This window comes from Poecilia formosa, unplaced genomic scaffold (assembly GCF_000485575.1).
Source record: "Poecilia formosa unplaced genomic scaffold, Poecilia_formosa-5.1.2 Scaffold307, whole genome shotgun sequence".
In the NCBI taxonomy this organism is placed as follows: Eukaryota; Metazoa; Chordata; class Actinopteri; order Cyprinodontiformes; family Poeciliidae; genus Poecilia; species Poecilia formosa.
This window is the reverse complement of record NW_006800246.1, coordinates 187050-213011: the sequence shown is the minus strand read 5'-3', so window position 1 is coordinate 213011 and position 25962 is coordinate 187050. Positions and strand designations below refer to the sequence as shown.

The following is a 25962-nucleotide window of genomic DNA, read 5'->3' as shown; positions in this document are numbered from 1 at the left end:
ATATAAAGTTAATTTTAAAATGAACTATATATATTTCTAGTTCATTTTAAAATATGAGCTACTGTGTTTCCATCTGTGTAATGATAAAGGTCTGCTATAAATTCTATGGCGTTGCAGAGTGTCGATGTTTACGTCTTTAGTAACATGGTCAAATGCCGGCGCCATCTTGTGACACAATGAGGGTCAGTCAAACTGCAAACAACTAATGCTGAATACACAGAAGAGAATGATTTGAGCAATTTATTTGCAGTTTTGGAGGAATAATCAATATGGAGTAATGATGAAGAGGGAGCTGGTTCTACTGCTGCCATATTTGTTTGAACCATATAGATCTCCTGATCTATATGGACAATGACATTTTTAATGTATCTTGGGAGGAAGAACTGACACCAAAGAACCTCAAAGTCATTGATTACAATAACAGAAAACTTTATAGAAACTTATAAGAAAAGGAGAAATGTAAAAGATTTTGAGTTACATTCATGTTAAAATAATTGTGCCAGCAGGAGTTTTGATTTAAAAAAAAAGGGAGAACTTCTCCTTCTGTTTGCTGATAGACTCAGTAGAAAGTCTACTGGAGGAATCCAAGCGAATGGAAGAAATTCCAGACTGAGCTACAAGTAAGATTTGAATCACGCAGAAGAGCATATGAATGCAATAGTCAGGCTGTGGTTGTGCCTGATGAAGCTGTAACTGAAGATGTCCCAACTACTGTTAAATTAATTGTTTTCCAGTGTTTTGGGTTTCTAGTAGGAATGATACATGGCAGCACCCCAGCCAGCATGCCTAGATGGGACCCATGTGGGGGAAAGGAGGGCTGATATATGGGTCCCATATGGGTTTTCCAGTGTTTTGGGTTTCTAGTGGGAATGATACATGGCATATATGGGTCCCTATATGGGTCCCATATGGGTTTGTCTGCAGGTTCCACAATGGCCCCACATGGGTTTGCCCATGTGGGCTGTGGCCCTACATGGGCGCTACATGGGCCCTAAATGGACAAACCCATGTGGGCCACCACCATATAGGGCTCATGCAGGGCCCATGTGGGCTCTGGCCCTACATGGGCAAACCAATGTGGGGCCATCGTGGAACCTGCGGACAAACCCATATGGGACCCATATAGTCTGCCCTCCTTTTCCCCACATGGGGCCCACCTAGGCATGCTGGCAGGGCACAGTGACAAAAAAGTTATTCAAAAACTTAGTGGAGCTGCATCTAACACAACTACTAGCACAATCACAGCACATGTTAGCAATAATAACTGGGAATTGGAAATGATCTGCAGTAGAAGCATTGTCCTTAAGTTCGAAGAGCTTTGGGAAATCAGAAAAGGACATTTGTTTGAGTTTTTATAGAAAATATATTAAAATGTACAGTAGAGGTCTTTTTGCAGGATAAGTTTGATCTTTGAAGTCTTCTTTAAATTATTAAATTAATATTAAAATCTCATCCCGTCACATTTTGTGAGCTAAATATCAAGTCTCATCTGGTTTTGTGAGTTTTATGTATCATTACGTTCCAAACTCAGTAGATCCAGAAAACACATGAGTTTATCTGCCTGGAATCCCTTAGATCCACACGATGTTAACCAGAGGAGGCATCTGGATTCATGGATCTTGTTCAAGGCAAGTTTAGGCATAGTCAGGAATTAGCCTGTGAACACAGTCACGCATGTGATGACCTGAATGTTGTGCTCAGGATTTTTTGGAGGCTAATTTCTTTTTGCAACCGAAATGATAACAGTGAAAACTGACTTCATGAAATGATCCAATACGCTCTGGAAACGTTCTCAGATCAAGCTCATAAAAGAAACAGCAGGAATCTAAAGAGGAGGAAATCCTTTCCCTTCCTGCTGCTTTCAAGAATAAGAGGTGTGGCAGTCTCTCTCAACTAAACCAAAACACACACACACACACAAATGTACACACATGTTTCTGAGGGTGCTAATGCTCAACGCTACAGAGCAGACACTTTTTTTTATTAAATTTAATTTCTCAATGAAACTGATAGCAACAACTTTCAGACACGAAAAATGGTTTTTACCCGTCTGCAAAATAGTAAAAAAGTCTAACAAAGAGGAATTGATTTTTGGCACATGTGAGTAAATTTTACTCACTTCTCCAACACTTTAACTAGCACCCTCTGTCAGAAAGTCTGGGGTAGTGTTGAACAAAAGGACAAAAGATAGCTTCTTTCTTATATGGCTTTCATTTAACATTTTTGATGATAACATTGTGGGAAACAAAGGGCTGCTGTTTGGTTAGACTGAGCAAAGATGTTTTTATGTAATATGTTCTGATATAAGTGTGAGAAATCAGATATTGTATGTTGACGATTATTTGGTTTAGCTCTGCATCTTCAGATTCCAGAGAAAAATGCTTCTGTTGAAGCTAAACATTAGAAATGTCCAGCAGAGGTCATGTGATCAGAGCCTGTGTGAGGAGCTTTAACTTGGCTTCAGTTCGATTGGGGTGTGTTATGTTTGGATGTGTGTTTGGAAACACCTAATGCTGTGGAAGTCTGCATTTTTTTTAATTCTATTTCCATTCTGTAATTCAAATGTACCACTAGTGACCCCCAGCATCATGCAGCCTCCACCAGGCTGGATCTGCTCTCTGGGTTAAACCTCGTCTCCTCCAAACATCAGCATCATTATACATCTAGACTTTTTGTTTCAACTTTGAGGAAAATGAGAAGAATAAATAATTTAAATGAGCTTTTTTCTTTTTTTTCCAATCCAAAACAATCCATCACAAAAAACTATTAATGCAGTAGTTCTGCAGCTTTTTCTTAAATAAAAGCTAAAATCTAGTTCATGTAATTTATATATAAAAAGTTTTTTGGATTGTTTTTTTTTTTATTTAAGTTTTTTGTTGATTTATTTTGAAAACAAAAAAGGTTTAAATAAATCTTTAAGAGCATAAGTTTAATCTGAGAAATTTAAATGGAGCTGTTCCAGCCCACTCAAAGCATGTGACACTACAGCCATATTCATCCGTTCATGGACACATTAATACACCGATCTGCAGATCCATCATAACCTTGGGTTCAAGTGCTTTGCTCAAGGGCACGTTGACATCTGACAGGAGGAATCTGGAATCGATTGCAAGACAACACAACCATCAGGAAGTTGGATCTTAGTTAAACTAAAACTTTGTTGACACATTTGACTGGATTTTAGCTTTAAATTGTCTTTGCCTCCTGCTTATTTCAGCACTGCAGCACAATGCCTTGCTCACTCTGTCTTGCAAAGAACAAAAATCTCCAGATCTGACAATGTGAGGATCTGGTGCACAGTTCTCTTCAGGTGACCCTGTAGATTTAGCTGTGGTTTAGTAGCAAAAAGTTACAGATGATTTGTTTTTACAAATGATCAAATTCAAAGTGAGCCACAGATGTAATAATAATAATAATAATAATAATAATAATAATAATAATAATAATAATAATAATAAGAAGAAGAAGAATCTATAATCTAGGTTATTATTTCAGGTTTTTTTTTCTTTTTGTTCTTCAACAAGTCATTGAAATTGGAACAAATGTTGAAATATTTTAGTAATTTAGTCTCAGTTCTTACACTCTGCTCTGTGTACCTGAGTATTGTGTGTTTGTGTGTGTTGGGTGGAATGGGAGTCGCTGTCCTCATGTCGCTAAATCTTATGAAGTCGCTGAAGAAACACACAGTGTGTGTCCCCACAACAGCAGGAAACCCGAAGCGAGGGGCTCCTGGGAGGGAGGCCCCGGTAAAAATAATGGAGATGTGTGTGTGTGTGTGTGTGCGTGTGTGTGTGTGTGTTAGGAGGCGGGGTGGGGGGCTCTGACCAGAGGAAACTCCCACTGTGGGCGTCTCTTCTGGGTTCCATTATTTATTGAGACAACTCGTCTACCGGTGGCGCCTTTCCCACGTTTTTCTCCAGAGGAAGAAGAGCGGCTGGCTCGGACTCACCCCGCCGGGATTTACCGCCAGCTGGAGGTCATAAAGCCAGTCCGGACCGCCGCAGGACTTTCGCAGTAGTTCTGGAAAGTTCATACTTCATGGTTGTACGGACGGACGAACTCGGTGTTGGGCTCCGGATCCTGCCAACTGGACCGTGTCGTACAGGTAGGTCTGCCTCCCCGGACCGGATCACTTCCTCTGTCAGTCCGGAGATCTTTGGACCTCAGTGGGTTCTGACTGCCAGCTGCAGGCGGGCCGCGGTGGAGCGGATGGATCTGAGCCACTGGAGCAGAAAAGTGTCCAGATGTTCACTGAATAACTTTATCAGCTCAAAACCGACAGATTCGTTTCAGTAAACGTCCCGCAGTATAAATGGAAGAGGCGGTAATGAAGCTGTATTACATATGAAATAATCATCTCTATTCATATTCAGAGACCTTTGTGTGCTCTCTTGGATTTTATCTTACAGATCAACAAAGTAGTGCAGAATCCTGAAGTGCAAAGTGTGCATGCTTTGCTTTTCCATGTATATAAATATATTTTTATAAATCAGGATAAAACCCAGCTCCACTGCAGCTCAAGTCTTCCCTGGAATGACTCCATCAGCTTCACACATCAAACTGACAGTTGGTCAGTCCTCTTTTCAGAGCAGCTCAGTCAGATTGGATGGAGACCTGTATTGTGACAGACTCAGTTGGGTTTATGTCTGGACTTTGATTATGCCATTTCAGCAGTTGTTTATGTTTTGATCTGAACTCTTCCACTGCAGCCCTGGCTCTGTGTTTGTGTTGTCCTGCTGGAAGTGACAGATCTGCCCCAGGCTCTGTTCTTTGGCTTCCTCCAGCAGCTTTTCTTCTGGTATCATCCGTCTCATCACCTCCAATCAGAAAATCAGAAAATCCCACCCGCAGCATGATGCTGCCTCCATTATATTTCTTCTGCGTTTCCTTAGCTGTATTCTTGCTTGTTTTTTCAACCATATCTTCCTTGTTGCTCTTATTCTGCTGAAGTTTGTCCCATAAAGCTCAGATGTGTGTCTGTGAGCTGGCTTCAAAGAGCTGTGAATCTCTGCAGCTCCTCCATGGTTACCATGGTTACCACAGCTGCTTCTGTAAGGAAATGCTCTACTTGGTCAGCCATGCCTTGGCCAGGTATTGAGTTGCACTGGATTTTTTTTCTAGCATCAGAGTAAAGGGAGATGGCTACAAATGTCTTCCACACTCTTTAGGTTTTTATTTTTGTTTATTATTAAGCTCTTCCACTTCCCTGCTCTGCTACTTTGTGTCAATCTGTTAAACATGTGAAGCATTGTGGTAATGTTACTGTCGTGTTCTTCTTATTTAACATGAATATTTTGATATGTTATATTTGACTCTAGAACAGAGGTGTCCAAAGTGCGGGCCAGGGGCCATTTGTCGTTCCATGACTGATTTTGTGCGGCCCCTGAATGACTTAAATTTATCCCAGCAGTGAAGGTGGTTGATGCACATGGAAATGTTTTTTTTCCAATTAGAACAAAACAATGACCCAGAAATTAAAATGTTCTTACAAAAATGTTAGATGTAACACAAAGTATTTGTCTTTTACAGGAGCAGTATCATGTATTCTGCAGGCATCTTGTGCAATTTTATAGCACAATCAAGTAATTATCTTACCTTCAGTTTCTGCTGAAGGTAAGATGCTGTATTTATCAAATATTACTTTAAAAATGGACTTTATAATTTAACGTCTTTAAATTGGGTCTCTGTCTCTTTAAAAACTCCTGCTCTTTCTGAAGCTCTGCCTTCAGGAAGTCATCACAACATGGCTCCTCTATTAACCCTTTAGTAACATTTTTAGCTGCGTTGCTCTGAACTCACCAGATCCACAGTTCCAGCAGGTGTTTGCTAATTACTGCTGGCTAGTCTGAAGGAGCTGAGTGGGGCAGTCACTGGGAAGGGGTGCTCTGTGAGGCAGAAGCTCAGAAGCTTATAGCTGCAACACAAAGGAGGAGCTGCATCTCGAAGGCGGGGTTAGGTTCACCCAGGTGTTTTGCACAGCTGAATGGTTGCCATGGAGATTAAAGGATTTCTTAAATATGCATGAAAGTATCAAGGCAATGCTCCAGGTAAATTTTTGATGATGAAATAACATTATAATATTGTGTAAAACTCAAAAAAGCAGATTTTACATAATACTTCCCCTTTAATAGCCAAACATTCTGCTTTCCCTTTAATTTCTTGGTAGACTGGATCACATCTATTCATTGATTTCTACACTGAAGCAGACTTTAGAGCTCCAAAATCTGGTTTTAATTATGTTAAAACTTTCTAAATAAAGGCTGATCTAAATATTGCTTTTGTTGCTGAGAGTGGACTAAATCTTAAAATAAATGAATATAAGTTTTGCCTTTTCTTCGTGAAAACGTGAAAACCTTTTGAATTTTGGATCTACAATGATTTACAAATTCCTTTCCTACAAAGAGAAATCTACTTTCTTTGTTTAATCAAAATATTTCATGCTTAGTTTATTGTTGAGCAGGAAAAAAAAAATTTAAATGTTTTTTTTTGTTGCTTTTTTTGGTCCATGTTCCAACATTTTGAACAGTCCTGCTTTACTGCTGCAGAACTGCAGCTGATTATTTATAACACTGGCTTTGTTCCTAAACATAGGTAAATATAACAGATTTTTTTAAAGCCAACACCATATTTCAGGATGGTAAATCATCACTTTTCATGCTGAACTGTAATATGTGGAGTTTGTATGATACAGGTGAGTCACTTTTCCTCTAAAACCCTCAAGAATTTTGGGTCTGAAGCAAAACAAACCTGGACCATTTTCCCCTTTAAACTTGACTTGCTCTCTTCTCTGTGATGGTTTAAACAAAGTCTGTGGAAGGTTTACAGCCTTCTGCCTCACTTCCTGTTTGGCACTTGTGTGTATATTTTCCAGCCTGGATGGATGGGAGCCATGAGCAGCTGGTATGTATGAGAGCTATGAGGAGCTGCCAGCCGGCTGCAGAATCTGGTGTGTAGGTGAGGGCTCCAGCTCAGACTGAGTTAGACCAGGACATAGACTTTTAAGACCCAGATGAGAAAACACAAGGACCTACACACACCAACTGGGTCAGACTTCTGTTTACCTCCGTCAGATTTTTAGGCCTGTGTAATGCTCCTGAGTCCTCAGAAGGTTTTCCATGCCGGTTTTTGTTGCGCTGTGCAGCCGGGGAAGTTCTTTTCAGTCCAATTGCTTCGTTCCGCTCCAGCTCTTGTCTGGAAAGTTGGATCAGGTCCACCAGAACGGCCTCGGCCCGGCCCACATTTCAACCCAGGACCTTCTGGCTCCGAGGCAGCAGCTCTGACAGCTGTGTCACTGTGCTTGGTCTGACACACAGGAAATCGAAGCGTTAATACAGTGCAAAGGTATTCATTCTCCTGGAGATTTGCAGTCCTGTATAATACAAACACAACGCAATGTCTTATTGTGAAGTGTTGCGCTGTGCAGCATACATGCTTATCAAACTTTTCCATAATGTGAAATATGAACTTTTTACATTGATTTAAAAGAATATTATGACTATCTTTAGTTTGCCTCATCTAGGCTCGAGTTTCTGTCCAGCTCATCAATCAATTAGGCTTTTTCAGTTAACACACTCAAAGATCACATCCATTTTAATGAGCTTGTTTTTACCCACAAATACATCTATGTTTAGATTTGAACTATTGGACCAAAGGTTCATGAACTGAATTTGATTTAGATTACCAAAAAGCATCTAATCATCTCTGTTCATAAACTAGGATTTGAATGATCTCTATGTAATCCAGGAGAAGGCTTAACATGAAAGTGGATTAATTCAAGTTTTGAATTAATCCACATTGGTTCAGATGTCCAATACCAAAACCACAAGCCATCTCTATCAGTGTTTCAGTTGTTGCTTTATAAAGAACAATAAAACTCAACAAGGCAAATGTTAGGTACTAGAATGTCAATAAAACCAGCAGAAAATCCCATTAGAGACTTGAAAGCTATAGAAGTCTGAACTGGAACGCATGTAGAAACCATTGTTCTATAAACAGAACCCAACCCCAGTCTTCAGAATATTTCAGCTCCAAACACGTTTTCCTCCAAGATTGCCATACATCAGTATAATGTGGGAGCTACTTCCCTTTTTACTTCAAAATAACAGTCTGTCAAGCTTAATGGGGTTTGGATGTTTTTATCGTGAGGAAACGCCTCCATCTTGCCACTCTGCTCCACATCCCAAACATGATGTGGGGTAGGGTGTGTGTGTGTGTGTGTGTTACACACTTCCTATACCTTTTTGTCAGTTTTGGAAGGACATCCAGTTCTTGGTAATATGTGTGTTGCTTTAAATTTAAATCCCTCTGATGCTGTAGAATGCGGAGGACCGTGGCTTTTTGGTCAAAGGTGGAGCTTGAAAAATATCAACCAGATCTGCTGGCTTTTATTTGGACTGGGTTTTTTAAATGTTTCTATAAAACACTGAAGCTTGTTTTAAGCTGGGATGTTCAGGTTATTGGTGATGGAAAAGGTGCAAAAAAAGAATGAAATGATTTATCATCATCTAGGTTTTAATACACTACCAAGATCCGGCATTTTTAACAGGACCTTTTATTTAATCTTCTTCTGCTGGTATAGCTAATCGGTCCCTCCAGGATGCTTCAATGTTTCTTTATGATTTTTGTGGCATAAAATTACTGATTTTGCAGCAGCTTTTTGAAAAAGTTGTGGTCACAGTTTAACACTTTTATTTATTTATTTATTTATTTATTTATTTTTGCCATAACACAGTCCTCTTATTTTTGACAGTTACGTGGCAAATATTGTTCTTAAGGTGAACAAGTAAAGTCTAGCTAGCAAGTGTAACTCATCATGAGACGACGGCGGATGGTGTTTGGAGTTTGAAAAACAAATGCTGCGGTTACCGCGTCTTACTTTTATAACCACGAGCATACATAGCATTTTAAAATGATATGTTGAGCTCTTCTGTTTTTTGAGTAAAACTGAAACTAAAAACAAAAAAATGGGTTCTGTGGAAAAGTGAGTGACCCATAAAGTAAAGACCAAAACTAGAGCCATAAACCTCTGTTAGAATAAGATTAGAAAATAGGTTTTCTATAATATTCTTCCTGGCATGAGTCTCCCAAAGTCAACTAACTACTAGTATTTCAAAATATTTTACTCAGAAACAAATTTTTAATTTATTTTATATTACCAAAAATGTGCCAAAAAGGTTAATCCAACTCTTAAATCTAGCTCCAAATGGTTGATGCTCCTGGTTTTGTTTAGCAAGAGCTGCTAACGTTGTCTAAAGGTTCTTGTTCCCATGATGCAAAGTGTAAAGGACAAATTATAGAAAATAACCTTGTTAAAATCATAACGGAAAATTCCTTTGCATTTCTACAGTACGTTTACCAGTTGTTTTGTTTTTTATAGTGTGGTTGTATAGTGTCTTCTCCCTGACTCTTTGCTCTTTCTGCTATGGCAATAAAGATTTCTTTTAACCATGTGGAAAGCAACAGTGAGCACAAGTTCTGTACAGAAGTGAAAAATAATTGGGTTTATTCCTGGCATTAACTAAGTAACTAACAAGGGATGTAAAACAGGCGACAACAACAGTAGTGTTCTAGTTAGCATGGAGTTTTATCCAAACAGCTCCAGCTTTCATTTGGGTGCAGCAAGTTGCATTTACTGAATATGTGAATGAAGGCGTCTGCTGTGGTGCCTGATCACTTGTGAATCTTCTGTATAAAACAACAAAGACTCAACAGTAATTAAACAGGCGTCTGTCTGTGTGTATGTGTGTGTTGAGCGCATTAATTATGTCTGCATGAAGCTGGCATCCTCCGCTGCTCTGCTCATCACACTCCACCCTCAACCACATGCATGTGCTCTGCATGCACGCAGCAGCGCGCCGGGCACAGACGCTGTAATGAGACGCTCGGGTGAGGGCGGCCAAACAGTCCTCATTTTGTTTATGAGCCTCATAAGATGATGAATGTCATTTACTGTCCCCCTTCTGCAGCCTCTACCAGCTCTGTTCACGGCGTAAACAGCTTTCTTCACTCTCTGTCTGTTTCCTGCTGGGATTTCTTCAGGTCTGAACAAAATCTGTGAAGGCTGGGATTTGTTTCATGACGCTGAAATGACATCTGTCAAAGTAATAAAGTAAAAAAAAAAACACATATCTGTTTGTGTTTAGAATTTTTTTTTTAGAATTTTTCACAATTTATTTTGAAAACATAAATGCCAGAATGACATCCTGAGGAAAAGTGGCTCCTTAAAAAACATCGTGGAGAGCTGAGCATCATGACGTCTTGTCTCAATATATCCTGTAGGACTCTCCACTTGCCAGCCAGAACAGAAACTCCCGGGTCTCATAATCTTTTAGATTATGAAGGTCATCTGAAGAGGTGGCCTCAACAGAGTTTCCTGTTAGATTTAGTTCTGGACTCTGGACATCCCAGAATGCATTTTTTTCCCTTATCAAATCATTCTGCTGTTGGTTCAGATGTATGCTGAGAACTCAGGTTGATCTGGACTTTTTATTGTCTGTCATTTTGACTAAGAGAGCCCAAAAAAATCCAGTAATAATCCATTTCTACCTGTCAAATTTTCAAATATTCAACTCCATTTCATTTTCATTCAGTTTAGTTAATTATTAATACATGTATGGGTTTTGTGTTCATGTGAATGACTTCAGGACAGGCTGGCTCACATAAGGTGTTAAACAATGTGATGTCCTGTCTCCTACTCTTTGCATTATACATAAATTATCTGGTAACGGTAAAGAAGTGGATGTGGGAGTGAGAGTAAATCTCACTAAATATGACAAAATATGGTAAAATATAGATGGTAAAATTCTGGCAAACACAGCTTCTGGTATTTCACCATAAATTAGAGATGTATTTTTTACATTGTGGGTGATATGAAGGTCTGTATGTGACTGCATGCAGATGACACTGTGCTGAGTACTGAGAATGAACCTGATCTTCAGAAACTGCTAAGTGCTGTTTATTTTTGGTGTAACAAAATGAGGCTAAAGACAAATTGTGATAAAACTGAAGTTCATTTTTGAAAGCTGAGTCACACACTGACATTTACCTTTTGATTTGGGCCTATTATTTTGCTTATTGATTTTAAAAACATCAATATTTGGGATTTATTGTAGATGAACATCTTAAATTTGAAGAATGAGTAAAAATCCAGTTAGATTCAGCGGGTGAAGAATTAGATTATAAATGAAGTAAAATTCTGTTGTGACCTGGATTATAAACCTGGACAGATCTTGTCTGTCCAGTTCTAGAGTCTGGGGCTATTGTCACCAACCCTGTAGGGAGAAAGTCCAGTACAGGGTCCTGAGCTATTTCCTAAGTCTGACCAGAAACATTCTAAACCGGCCTTATATGGATGTAACCGTCAGATATATTGGAGATATGATGGGATTATGGAACAGGTTTATTAAAATGTCGGATCACAGATTCACATACATTTTCTGTTGGGACTTCCATAACAGAGATATTTAGTGAAATAATTGTTTGGTAAAGTTATTGATGTTTATTCAGATTCTTTTATTTTGGTGATGAAGTCAAACTGCAGTGTTTATTTAAGGATTGTGTGTTTTAGTTAGATCAATATGTTTCAGAAGCTCTTCCACAGAGGACACTTTATATGTGAAGGATGTTATTGATGTGTTTGTGTCCCATAAGTCCACTGGGTCCAGGCAGCTTTTACGGTGACTGACACCAAACAGATAAACTCTAACTGACTAAATTATAACTAACTTTTTCTCCATAGTGACAAAAACCACTGACTGTGGTCACAGTTCCTCCAGATAAATAATGACATTAAACATTCACACTTAAATTAAATGACCAGCTGATGCAGAATTAGTTTATACTTGACCAGAACCAGCTGGTCAAGTAAAACCAGACCTTCTGGTTTTAATGGCTTTACTGGGAATTGACTCTGCGTATCTGTGCATTTCTTGAAAGAATCAGAAGAACTCCATGTGTTGCTCAACCTAAATGAGATTTTCATTGTTCCATAAAACGAAGGGAGTTCCTAATGTTTTTCAAAACCCCAATGCGCCTCAAGATTGGAAAAATCTAAAGGAAGTAGGAACATTTAATCACATTGTGAGTCTAATTTCATTGTCTTTTTCTTCTCTCTGCAGCGCAAAAGTCCCAGTGAGTTGATGCAGTCAAATGTGATGGATTCCCGGCGCTGCTTCCTGCTTCCGTGCGTCCTGGTGCTGCTGCTGGTTCAGGTCCAGTCCAGACCAGCCACAGAAGACACAAACACAGGTCAGAGCCTTCGTGTGTTTTATCGCACAGAAACAACAACTGATAAAGTAATTCAGCTGCCTGTCATGTGATCGAGTTTAGTTAAAGATTGAGGGTAAAACTCATAGAAATGCAAAGTTGGCCATAAAAACCACAGTTCTGTTTGGTTCCTAGTTCCAGGCTTGTGGTTTTTGGTTTTGTTCTGCTCTGTAAACAACAGTAACTGGGAGGTCCTGCTTATTTTTCTAACAGGCTGTTGAACAGTTTTGCAGGGATGTTTTGATAGATGAGACAACACGTTGGATGCATTGCTGCTAGCATAAACCACATGTGTACCACATGTGTTTGCACATGGTCACAGTCTCATTCAGCTCTTTCTTACTATTGTTACAGCCGCAGTAGGTCACTTTTACAGAAATATATTTATTTGTTTTACATATTTGTTCAAACTGTCACTGTGCCGTGACCTTATGATTGTTTCTGGTTGTTTCTGAGCCGGAGGACCACAGGGAGGAGGCAGAGGAGCTCCGTTCTGTCAAGGACATACAGGGACAGTTTGAACACATATATAAAATAAATAAATACTTTTAGAAATGTTACCTATTGCAGCTTTCCCCTAACAGATTTCTTCTACTTCACACAGAAAAGTTAGTTTTGAAATCTTCAACATTTATGTCAGATAAAAAGATAAAGATAACCATGGCAACAAACAAAAGCTGTTTTCAAATGATGACCTCATTTATTAAAGAAACAAAGTTATCCAACTAGAACCTCTGTGAAAAAGAAAAAAACACACTCTGTCTGTGTGATACTTTGTGTAAGAAATGGACCCAAGCACAGACAGGAGTCTCATATTGAAGGTATGATTCTACACAAAGAAACTCAGAATAACTACAGCTCTGCAGGCCTCACTGCTTCTGCTAAGGTTCATGTTTATGAGTCATAGAAGGGTTCCAAGGCTGAAGATTTCTGCAGACCAAAAAGAACAAAAATGCTTATTTCATATTCTCCAAAAAATTATATGTTAGGAAAATATTCTGTTAACTGGCGAGACAAAAGAGGAACTCTTTTCAGTTGTGCATCCTGTTATATGCATAGACGGTGCAAAACCAACACAGCATTTCAGAAAAAGGACATCAGCAACCTGAATCCCAAATAAACCTGTGAATGGCTCAAAAGCTAAAATGGAGGTTATGGATTGGCCTAGTCAAAGTCTGGAATTAAATCTGGTGTAAATGCTGTCCCATGACCTCGGACATGCTGTTCTGCACAGTGTGACTGAATTAAAACTGTTCAGCTAGAAGCACAGGGCTAAGCTGGCTGGGATAGCTTCAGTTCTTCTTAAGAGAATTCAGCATTTTTGAACTAAATTTTGCATTTACTCAGGTTATCTTTGTCTGATTTAACACGTGTTTAAAGCTCTGAGACATTTCAGCGCAACATAAAAAGCAACAGGAGAGGAAATCTGTTTGAAGACACACATCGGTACTAGAGCATCTGGAACGCTGGCAGACAGCATACTGAAGCAGGCTGCTGCTGAGGCCACTTTGTGTTTACTGCTCAGCATTCCCATGACCGGCCTGCCTGCTGCTCTGCTCTCACTATGGTGCCGAAATGCATAACATTACAGAGCTCACTGTGTCCCAAACCTTGACCAGTAAACCATTCATGGTTGGTGTTTTTTATGAACCATTCAGTCCCAATTGAGTTGTTTTGCTTGGCTTCACTGTTCTCCATAAAGGCTCAGAGCTGAGTAACAGTTAGGCTTACTCAGTCCCTCCAGGATGTCATGATGGTTTTTTGTGATTGTTGTTGCCTAAAACTACTGATTTGTCAAAGTTATGAATTCTTTTAAAGTCTTATTTTCGCCGTCTTTCAAAAAAGGTGAAATTGCTGCACATAACCTTCCCCAAAAATACAGAATTTAAGCATGGTTCATGTTTACAGTGAACATTTTCAGAATTCTTCTTGAAATAGCAGCTTGATACAAATCAAATGCTGTCTTGAGGAGAGGTCAAAGTGCAAAAGAATAATTCCATATTGTCTCATTCAGGTTAATATGAACTGAAGACACAGTAGAAGCAAATCCTTCAGAACATCTCAGATTAATTAGATTAAGATTAATTTGCTCTTTAGCGTCACTCATGCTTTCATCTCAGGTTTTCAAGAGATGTTGTGAAACAGGAAGTTAAATTAGAAGGGGGTGAAGGGGATTGGTCAAAATTCAGCTGAGTTTCTGTGATTGGTCAGAAAATAGGGAACTACAGAAAATGTTACGGTGATTGGTCAGATTTACAAAAAAGTTGTCATGACAGATGAAAATTGCAAGTTTGCGCAAAATTTGCGAATGATGAGTGAATTTGGATTAATATTTGACATCACAGCTGCCTGAAGGAACTGATTAGTGTCACAAGATAAATGATTTTCAAAACTTACCAGTACATATAATCATTTTAGGGACCACCTACTCAGCTACGTTCCTGACCGTTCAAACTGTATGTAGGAAGAGACAGACAGTAATTAATTAAATTAATCTGAGACAAAATCTGAATCGGCTTTCTGCTGTCTGACAAAATAAAATTAAAATTGAATATAATCATCTCCTCATGTTCTGGATTCACATCATTCAAACTGATTTCCCATGCTCCTTTGCTGCTCTGCTCAATGAAGTCAGCTCTTTTTGAAAGTGGTCTCGGCTTCTTTACGAACTGTTTGGTTCTCATTCATAGGTCCCTCCTGCTCTCCTTTGTTTTCGTCTCTGATCTCAGCTGTGGTTGTGTGTTTTTCAGTTTGTGCTCTTATATAAAGGGCTATAAAACTTTCCAAAAGCATGAATTCTTTAACAGGATGGCGATTTTTTTCTAGGTTCGGCTGATTTTGGCTCAGAGGCGTCTGAAAACGGTTAAAGGGATTTTTTCTTTCTTTTTTTTTTCTTCTCTTTTTTTTGTGGTGTAACCATGGTTTGGCTCTGTGGGTGCTGGCTATGGTCTGTAGATTCCGTCCAGACACAGGAACACAGGAACACATGCACCCTGTCGCTCTCTGTTATGGGCTCACTGAGCCAACCGGCTCAGCATAAAGCTGCACTTTCAGGCACCATTTATGCTCCTTCCTCTCTCTGTCTGTTTATGAATATGCATGTATACATCTAGCGTGCCTGTGTGTATTTGGTTGTGTTTCAACAACCATCTGGGCTCCAGCTGACTGTCTGTAGCACCATTGTAAACTCTTGTTTTCATCTCAGTCAAGAATCCATCAGATCTCGTCTCTCTGCTCCAGCCCCCTTTTATAAACAAAGCCTGCTTTCAATTTCCCTGCTCCCTACGCTCTGCTGCGTGCTTTCTGAAATCACACCACTCCTCCGAATTCAGAGGGAAACAGAAGTTCTGATCATGCCTAGAAAGTGGTCAGTGTTTGAACCATAGCTGCACATTTGTGACTGTGGTCAGTGTTGGTGACCATAGTCACTGACTTTGGACAAACTTTCAGAGTCAGAGATTGACCACATTGGTCTCAGAAAGAGAGTTTCTATTATAAGGGCAGTATTGTGGAAAATATACTTTTTGGAGCTTTACATCATGTTATAATGATAGCCCTCATCAAAAACACACCTGGAGTGTTGCTTTGATTCTTTCATGAGTGTTTACGAAATCCCTGAATCTCCCATGGCAACCATTCAGCTGTCCAAACATCTGTGTTAACCTAGCCCTGCCTTCAAGGACAAAGCTCCTCCTCAGGAGCTGGAGCTTCCAAGTTTCTGCCTCACAGAGCTCCTTCAGACTAGCCAGCAGCAATTAGCAAACACCTGGTGGAACTGAGCCTCTGCTGAGCTCATTATAGGAGCTACTTCTCAGAGCAACACTCTGAGAAGTATAAACGCTGGTAAAAACGTTGTTAAAGATTAATAGAGGAGCCATGTTTCTGGAGGCGGAGTTTCAGAAAGAGAAGGAGTTTTTAAATAGACACAATTTCAAGGCGTTAAATTGCAAAGACAATTTTCTTTTAAGTCATATTTGATATAAATAAGATTTTTATTACAACTGAAGGTAACAAAGTTACTTGATTGTGCTATAAAATGGCACAATCTTGTCCCTCTCGTTCTGCGGGGACACACCCGGCGGGATTCACCCTGGATTTATTCATGATAACAGGATTTCTGCTGTTTGGAGCTTGTGGATTCCTGGCTTATCGACAAATCTATGAAAGACTTGGCTGAACTAGCAAACACTCAGACTGTTGGTGTGGACAGAGACGCAAGTTGGATGTGAGTCTTGCTGAGACTCTCAGGCCAGCTGAGGACTCTAAAACTCTCTAATGGGATGGAATCGATCTTAGAGAAGTTGCCAGTTTCGGCTCAGTGGAACAACCAAACTAATTTGAATAATTGGGAACTGAGATGTATCGGAGAGACTTTAGGGAAGATTGAAATTTATAATCTACCCGACCTAAGACAATCTGTTTATGAATTGGCTTTCCCCATGTTGCCTTACAAGGGCTGCATATTTCCAATCTTCTTGAAGATATTTAAACATAACGCTCCTTCCCACCTCACCACCTTCTGTTATCCAAGCAGCTGTGGACCTGAGTGCTCCCAAGGACATTCCTTGATAACAACACCTTTATTGGACTTCTGCCGGGAGGCTGAGCAACGTGGTTTCATGGCCCTGTGACGTCACCACCTTCACTCATGTCTTTGTTTTTCCCTTTGTTTCGTCTGAATGCTTCCATCTGCCCTAATGTGTCCTTTCCTCCTTTTTGTTAGTTTACCTGTTAGAAACTGTGGAGTATTCCCTATTTAACCCAGAAAAGGATTATTTTAGTCTATTAATAATATCAGAAACTGTTTAGTACGCACTATTTAGATCAATATTATACAGACTCACTTTTAATCCAGAAAATGAATTACATTAGTCACTCTTTAGTCTATTTTATTAGAAACTGTAAAGTACTCACTATTTAGATGCAGCGACCAGAAGCCCAGAGGAAACTTTTGGATCAACGTTGTCAGACTATTTTTCAGACTTCTGCTCTCCTAACCCAGAAATGGAATTAGACCAGAGAATACTTAGCAACCCTGAACAGGAGCACCTAGTTTACATACTTTAGATCAACATTAGATTAGTTTTCTTCTTTTGCTCTTTTCTTTGGTTTGTTATTTTGTTTGTGTTTCCTTTTAATTCTTGTAAAGCACTTTGTATTACCTTGTTGCTGAAGATGTGCTATATACCTTTACCTAAACCTTTACTATGTGTCTAGAAAATACATAAAGCTTCCCCCTTTGAAGAAAATCAATGGCAAAGCAATTGAAAAAGTCAGTTTCTACTCAGACCTAACGATCCAGTATGACTGCAGACCATACATTATAACCTAATTACAGCAGTTACTACTGCTGCAGTTACCTATCAGAAGTGATTCAGAAATGTCCCACGTAAGGAACAACCAGTTGCAGGATGGGAGCCGAGGTGTCTTGAGGAAAACAGGGGCGTTCAACCTAACATAACTGCAGCCCAAATGACTGAAAAGGTAACTGAAAGGTGTCAGGATACACACAGCACAGTCTGTTGTGTAAGGGACTCCATGCACATCATAATATTATGCTTAATTTGTATTAAAAATATACCATGAAATTCAATGCAGCAATGTCCACATGACGAAGACATTGATGTAATGAATAAAAACAGAACTCAGCAGTAATGTTCTCCAGTCTGCATCCTTTCTGTTTGGCAGCCAATCTGCTTGGTAACCAATCAACTTGCACACTTCTTCCATCTTCAACTGTTGCCTTTTCTTCTGACATGCAACATCATCTAGGTGATTTAAAGGAGTACTGACACCATCTTAAACATAAAACATCGCCCATCTCCCCCGGCTGAAAGGATGTGTGTGTTTTAAGCTTGTTGGTTATGGTCCAGATTAATGGGGAGGATGTCTGTGAAGTGGTTGGGGTGTAACTGTGCTTGGCAATAGCGCCCGTACGTCTGCTGCAGCAGCCTGAGCAGAAACACTGAAAGCTTCTTTGCACTGAGGTCAGAGGTGGATCCTCAAGCTGTTTTTATTTCTCTTAAAACACCTTTATGGCTGTTTCTCCTATTAAAGAAATCTATTCTAAATCTCTTTTAAAACAGATGCAGCAAAGTCTTCTGAAGACGAAGAAGATGAAGAGTCATCCTCAGAGGAAAATAAACTGTCCAATGAAATGTCAACAAGCAACGAAAAGCTCCAACGTAATTCCCTCAATCCTGTTAGGTTTTGCCTGAAAACAGTTGAGCTGTGAATGGCTGATTTTATCGTGTTTATGTTGTGGTGCCTCCTCGTTAGCGCTGGCGCCGCAGTGGGTGATGCCAGAGAAGATGGAAAAGCAGCTCCATGCTGTGCCTGCCAGCAGGACCGTCAAGTTCCGCTGTCAAGCAACCGGGAATCCACTACCCAGCCTGCGCTGGTACAAGAACGGGATGGAGTTCAGGAAAGACCAACGAATCGGAGGGTTCAAGGTCTGTCTGACATCAGTTGCTGCGTTTCCATTACAAATGTGCGCAAAACTTTGTCAATATAAGTTTATTCACGTGGTAAGTCATTAAAAAACATGCCATGCCATTATCCCACCAACTACTTCCTGTCTTCTTCTTTTTGAGTCAGTCCCAACATCCGGTTGTTAATCATGTGACTCGTGTGTTGTGAAGGGGCGTTCAACCTTCATATATATATATATATATATATATATAATTTTTTTTTAAATTGGCATGTTTCAAAAAAACTAAGCAAACCTATTTGCAAAATGTCAAATTGTGCAATTATACGGTCAATGGAAACGCAACTAGAGTAGGAACAGTATATCTGGTTTTAAAGAGATGTATTAAATCTTCTGCTCTTTATCAGTTCAGAGAACACATGGGGACGCTCATAATGGAGTCAGTGGTTCCTTCTGATAGAGGGAACTACACCTGTGTAGTGGAGAATGTACATGGCAGCCTGAAACACACCTTCCTTCTGGACGTAATCGGTGAGAAATGTTGATGTTCTGGGCATCAGAATGACCCTTCTGTACCGAGCGCCCTCCTGTGTCTCACCAATTTTCTGCATCAGAAGAGATTGTCCTTCGTCCAATCTCTTCTGATCTTCCACTTTTCTTCCTCCAACACCTTAGGGTTTCAACCTTAGGGTTGAAAATAGCCTTCCTTTCCAAAAGTTTTGGCAAACACAGCACAGGACATTCCTGATCCTAGTATATTTACTGTATATCAAATAGAGTTTTTATGCTTTAGTGTACTGGACGTTTTGAAATGTGTTACTAAATGCAGCTTTTGACCTTCATCTGACGTTTGTCCAAACATCTCTGCTGCAGAGCGTTCTCCTCACAGACCCATACTGCAGGCGGGCCTGCCGGCCAATCAGACGGCTGTTGTTGGAACCGATGTGGAGTTTGTATGCAAAGTGTTCAGTGACCCACAGCCTCACATCCGGTGGTTCAAACATATAACCGTCAATGGCAGCAAACAGGGACCAGACGGACACCCATTCGTCATGATTCTCAAGGTACGCAAAGCACACAGGTGGTGTTCTTTGTAAATTTAGTTTCAATGCATTGAAATTAAGCAAATATCAGTCTGAGCTTTATCTGTAGCTTAGCAAAGACATTGATACCCTAACTGTATCAATGAAAGTGTTTGTTGGATTTGGTGAAGCTGTACTGGTCTCTTGAGGTAAAGACAGAATCGAGCCGTTAGATGGAGCTTTCAGTTTTCCATTGAGTCTACATTGAGTGATATGGACCCTGGGCACCTGCCCAGGGTGGCATCTTGTGGGGGTCATCATGACCCCCCTGCCCCCCGGGTCCCTCAATTAACTGCAACATTCTAGTCCTCAAAAAATAAAAACCAGCAACCTCATTAAATTTGCAAATGACTTTAGAAAAAAAAACAAAAAAACAAGCCCACATCGCTGATGATAAGAAGACTTGGCAGCACTGACTACAGGTCTATAAGATAATTGTATGGTTAAGGTGGAGCCACTGATGTCACACAACACATTCTATCGACTGGGGGATGGAAAAATGTTACTGCTTTCGACAGATATGAGGCATACAAATGCATCACGTTTGTTGTTGCATTAGAATGACGCCAAGTTAAAGGGTTTGGGTTTGACCCCGCCTGTCCAGCGAGAGTCCAACTGCTGCTGGAGTCGCTCTCCTGAATACTCTGGACCATAAAATAGAGCACCCAACTGCACCGGCCCATGACGTACCGCTCTGTGGAAGCTGAGCATAACACAGTTGTTACAGTCAGTATGCAGAAGAGGATCTTTAGGCCCTGTGGCTGATGCATGCCAGTGGGCTGTAATGATTTACTATAGTGGTGGCTGAGCTGGTTTCTGCTGCATGGCACTGGTCTCATTTTTCTTTCTCTGGTCAGCAGACAGTCAGATTGGGTTTGTAGGAAGTGGTGGGATAATGAGGAGAAACACTTCAGCCTCTTTCTCAATTACAGAAGATTTATTTACCATTCAAGTTGAAAATTGAGATTTGTACTATTCTTTTAGTATAGTAGTGTTAACTATACCAACTCTGAGAAATGTTTCTGTGTTACTGAGTAAACTGTAGGTTTTTATTTAAAGACTTTACATCCACCTGTGTTCCCTGTGAATGCTGCTGTTTGTATGTCTGTTTCAGGTTCCAGCTGTGAACGTTCTCTGTTTGTTTCTGATCTGGAGTTAATATCTATGTTGCTGTCAGACTGCAGGTTTGAATACCACAGAAAAAGACATGGAGGTTTTGACTCTGAAGAATGTCTCCCTGGATGATGCTGGAGAGTACACCTGCCTGGCAGAGAACTCCATCGGAGTGTCTTACCACTCGGCGTGGCTCACTGTGGTCGATGGTATGTTTACATGGAACCCATGCACACCATAATTCAGACTCTCTCCTCTATGTTCACCATGACTTCCCTCTCCTCAGAGTTACTGCCCTCACCGGTGCCCTCGCAGACATACTTGGAGATCTTCATCTACTGCCTGGGGTTTTTCGTCATCATCATTCTGACGGTCTCCGCAGTCATGTGTAGGCTCTGCTGCGCCCAGAAGAAAAGGGACTTTAACAGCCAGCTGGCAGTGCAGAAGTTAGCCAAGAGCATTCCTCTGAGGAGACAGGTGAGGCTGGCTGGCAGTGAGCGTTCAGATCACCTCTTCATTGTCTTCCTGTTTTGATACTAAGTCTATATCTGTAGGTTTCAGTTGAATCCTCGACCTCCCAGCAGTCAGGGATGTGTTTGATGCATCCGTCGCGTCTCTCCAGTGCTGCCACCACCATCCTGGCTGGAGTGTCGGAATACGAACTTCCATACGATCCTGGATGGGAGCTGCCACGTGAACGGTATGTCTTTACCCAATGTCTTCAAAAGTAGTCATACCCCACAAAAGTTTCATTTTACAAAGAGCATTGGCAGTTTACCATGTCACATTTATGCGACCAAGCAAAAAGGTGGAAGGAGGTGATCTGCTGCTGGTCCAGACATAAATCTATTTGAGGATCTTTGGCAAGACTTGGAAAATTTGATGTCCAGGTGTTCCAACCTGAATCTGAGCAATCTTACAAAACCAAATTCAAAATTATTATATAATCTTCCTCCCACTCACAGTTATGCTCTGCTTCCTGACGGTCTGTTAAAAACAAAAAACTATAAATATATTGAGGTTTTGTGGTTGGAAAATGTGGTTGTTTAGTGACCATTATCCAGTCTTGTACTGACATGGGCTGGAGAGCCACTTATGGAGGAGGAACATGATGCAATTAATAAAGCCAATGTCCTTAAGAACTAGACCTTAAAACCCTAAACCTTAAGAAACATCCGCCACCTTAGAGAAGATTCATCATTGATCCTCTATGGTGAAAAGTCTAAAGTCACTGCAGTGTTAACTGGTCTTATTGGTGTACATCCCGTTGTCTACAGAGGGTTGAGTGTCTGATTTATGCTTTCATTTCTAGGTTGTGTTTTGTGTTTTAGTCCAGCATAATTTTACACCTCTGCATTTGTTTCAGGCTTACCCTGGGGAAGCCGTTGGGAGAGGGCTGCTTTGGTCAGGTGGTGCTGGCTGAAGCTATCGGGATCGACAAGAACAAACCCACACGTCTAACCAAAGTGGCTGTAAAAATGCTCAAAGGTGAGAGATGACAGAAGCTATTCTTTTTTAATTTTTTGTTCATATTTTTTACGAAAATATGTTTTTTTTATATTTATTAAAATTGTCACAGTGTGGTGACAATATGATATGAGACAGATAATCTGTAATCTCCTCCACCTTCTCCCTGAGCTCCTATTGTTGTCTGAAGAAATGCACTGCTCCCGACCAAAAACAACCAATCAGTGCTCACTGTTAAAGGAGTTAGCATGGCCACCTTCATCATTGGCCATGCTAACTAGCCTTAGCATTTATGACAGAGTATGCTGTAGTGAAGCAGCTGTAGCCTATCAGAGAGCAAAGTGGATGGGGGTGAGAATGAGAGTGATTGACAGCTGTAAGACCCTCCTCCTGGCTCTGATTGGTCATTACTGCAGTAATACACTGAGTGGTGTAGTTAGTACTGGGAGCACTGGGAAAAGGCAGAGGAGATCGATTTTTTTTCTTCCACAGATTGTATATATTATATCGTCAAAACATAATTATAATTTTAACAAATATGAAAAAAAAATAAAAAATATTTTTTTAATAAAAGTTATGTCCTGCAGCTGATCTGTTCTGTCCCCTGCTGCTGCAGATCTTCTAATCTTTGACATGTTGTTGTGTTCAGCGGACGCCACAGAGAAGGACTTGTCTGACCTTATCTCTGAAATGGAGATGATGAAGATGATCGGGAAACACAAAAACATCATCAACCTCCTGGGCGCCTGCACTCAGGGCGGTAAGTGCTGAAGTCTTTAAACGGCTGGGTTGTGTGGGGAGAGTTCTGCTCATTAACCAGCGTGTTCTCCCCTGGATGTGTCACCGTGCCCTGGATCAGGCCCTCTGTATGTGGTGGTGGAGTACGCGTCTCAGGGGAATCTGAGGGAGTATCTGCGCGCTCGTCGGCCCGTCGGGCTGGAGTACTGGAGCGGCCTGCGGCAGGCTAGCCTGGGCAGTCTGGAGATCAGGGAGCTGGTGTCTGCTGCTTACCAAGTGGCTCGAGGAATGTCTTACCTTGCTTCAAAAAAGGTCTGAAAAAAAAAAAACAGTGTTACATATTGTACATGTCTAACCTCTAAAAAGCTATACTGGCAAATTATACAATTTTATTTGTATAAAATTTGACAAACAAACAAATAAAATAACCTCAGTTCAGTTTTTGCTTTAATCCGTAGGCTGTTATGTTTTATCATTTGGTTTTGTTGAGTAAAAATTGAGAGTCCTACAAGTTTTTACAATTGCATTACATAAAAAAACATCCAACCTGGTGAGACAAAGTAAGGAATAAAATGGAGCATTGACAATGGCATCAACCTAGAGTCAGACAGAACCGACTTCCTGTCAGTTGTCTGGTTTTTTGTACTTCAGTTAGCTTATCTGGCTAACAAACCTGTGAGCTTAGCCTATAAAGCCGGGTTTTGAAGGATGACTCTCCTTCCCTCCAGTCATATTCTGGAATGATTGTTTTAAATAATAAAAAAAAACTTGTGATTTCAGCAGTCACTCACTGGTTCTGTTTTGTTTTAGTGTATTCATAGAGACTTAGCCGCCAGGAATGTGCTGGTCACCGAGGACAATGTGATGAAGATTGCTGACTTCGGCCTGGCTCGAGACATCCATCACATTGACTACTACAAGAAGACCACTAATGTAAGCCTGACTGTTTAAAGGAAGCTTGTTGTAGATTTATTAACAGTATGACCAGATGTTAATGTGCTAATGTGCCTGCAGGGCCGGCTACCCGTGAAATGGATGGCTCCTGAAGCGCTGTTCGATCGGATATACACGCACCAAAGTGATGTGTGAGTTATCTACTACGTACAGTAGTTTTTCTATTTTATACCATCTTTGAAATTTTTCTTAAGTATCAGTGCTTTCAAGCTTTATAAAGCTCAAAAATTGGAGCAGGAGACTGACGCAAATCTATGCAAGGCATGATTGTTGTGTGAAAGTTGGGGTTGGAACTTAAGTTAATTTATTACTTGGATTGTAACCCATTAAAAACTGAACACAAATAATCACTTAAAAAAATAAATAAATACCTACAAACATCCAGAGCTGGAACCTTTGTATACTTGTTTCTGGTACGCCATAAATCTGCTACACAAGCGACATCCGCAAACAGCAGTGATGGACAAGCAAAGCCGCTGCTCTTGGGCCACTAGGGGTTAATTTTTTGCTTCGAAAAACGATCTGATTGGAAGCTGGAAAAGAATATTGCTGTGTTCAAGTTTTGGTAAAAAAAAAAAAAAGCTAGCTTATCAGCAAAGCTATTCAAGCCTAAAACAGCATATTGATGCTAAACATGTAGCAGCTAATGCTGATGTCAGTGACCACAGTCTACATTTCTAAAGAAGCTCCATGAATGATCAGAGCTTCCTGAAACTCTGGAAAACTGAATGAATAACACAATAAATATCTTTGTTGTTCAGTTCATATGTTTATTCAATAATTTTGCACTATAAAGAGTTTTTGAATTTAAAATTTAGCTTATTTTATCAGTTAATGCCTAAAATTGCATTCAGTCATCTATGTTTGCCCAGCATTACTTTTCCCTCAGATAATTTCTCTGCAGGGTTACACTTTTCTAAACCTGAACTTCAGTTTGCAGTTCAGTCTCCACATTCCACGCATTGATCCTATGTGCTGCTGTTGCTGCTGCTGCAGGTGGTCCTTTGGCGTCCTGCTGTGGGAGATTTTTACCCTGGGAGGCTCTCCTTACCCCGGGGTCCCCGTAGAGGAGCTCTTTAAGCTGCTGAAGGAGGGACACCGCATGGAAAAACCCTCCGCATGCACTCAGGAGCTGTGAGTGCATGCACACATTGGCTTTCCTCCTCCTTAACTCCATCTGCAGATGTCCTAAAACAGCTGTCTTTATAATTTTTAATATTTCAGGTATCTGATGATGAGGGAATGCTGGCATGCTGTTCCAGCACGGAGGCCCACCTTCCAGCAACTTGTAGAAGACTTGGATCGAACGCTTTCCAATATGGCCAACCAGGTAACAAACTTACAACTTTGGAGGAATTGTTGTTTATATTCATCTGCAGTCAATCAATCAATCAATCAATCAATCAATCAATCAATCAATCAATCAATCAATCAATCAATCAATCAATCAATCAATCAATCAATCAAATTTTATTTGTATAGCACATTTCAGCAGCAAGGCATTTCAATGTGCTTTACATAATTAAAATGAAAACAGCATGTGACAGTGAATAAACAATGAGAAAGAGAAATAAAAAGAAATTAAAGTAAAGAAAAAGAGATTTAAAAAAATACAAAAATAAATAAATAAATAAATAAAAACATTATCCACATGAGGACTTGCCCTTATGGGGTCTCCTCCAAAATAAGAGGCTCTACAAACCTTTCCTTCTGTAGGACTTTAGTCAAACCGCCATTTGACAAGGACTCAAACCTTTAAAACTTCTTTACATAAAGAGATTTAAAAAAAGATAAAAACATTAAAAACATCAAAAACATCGAAGACATCAAAGCCCACACTCTAATCCTAATTTAGCCATAAGCAACTCTAAACAGGTGGGTTTTAAGTTGAGATTTAAAGGCACCCAGTGTTTC

General features: G+C 40.2%; 1 protein-coding gene across 2 annotated transcripts in view; it reads left to right on the top strand.

The window, feature by feature from the left end:
* The first annotated feature begins 3879 nt into the window (after nt 1–3879).
* The window catches only part of LOC103152302 (fibroblast growth factor receptor 1-A-like), a 24158-nt gene continuing 2075 nt past the window's right edge, over nt 3880–25962 (top strand). The window contains exons 1-16 of one of the 2 annotated variants that reach the window (XM_007572714.2): nt 3880–4105; nt 12117–12246; nt 18351–18449; nt 18544–18716; nt 19102–19225; nt 19568–19758; nt 20954–21098; nt 21176–21366; nt 21444–21589; nt 22256–22377; nt 23006–23116; nt 23216–23406; nt 23905–24027; nt 24109–24179; nt 25045–25182; nt 25273–25378. In XM_007572714.2, coding sequence (XP_007572776.1) covers nt 12138–12246; nt 18351–18449; nt 18544–18716; nt 19102–19225; nt 19568–19758; nt 20954–21098; nt 21176–21366; nt 21444–21589; nt 22256–22377; nt 23006–23116; nt 23216–23406; nt 23905–24027; nt 24109–24179; nt 25045–25182; nt 25273–25378 — 2040 coding nt within the window. In that variant the 5' untranslated portion in view covers nt 3880–4105; nt 12117–12137. The remainder of the gene's footprint in view (nt 4106–12116; nt 12247–18350; nt 18450–18543; nt 18717–19101; nt 19226–19567; nt 19759–20953; nt 21099–21175; nt 21367–21443; nt 21590–22255; nt 22378–23005; nt 23117–23215; nt 23407–23904; nt 24028–24108; nt 24180–25044; nt 25183–25272; nt 25379–25962) is intronic. The other variant, XM_016661020.1, reaches the window with a different exon arrangement.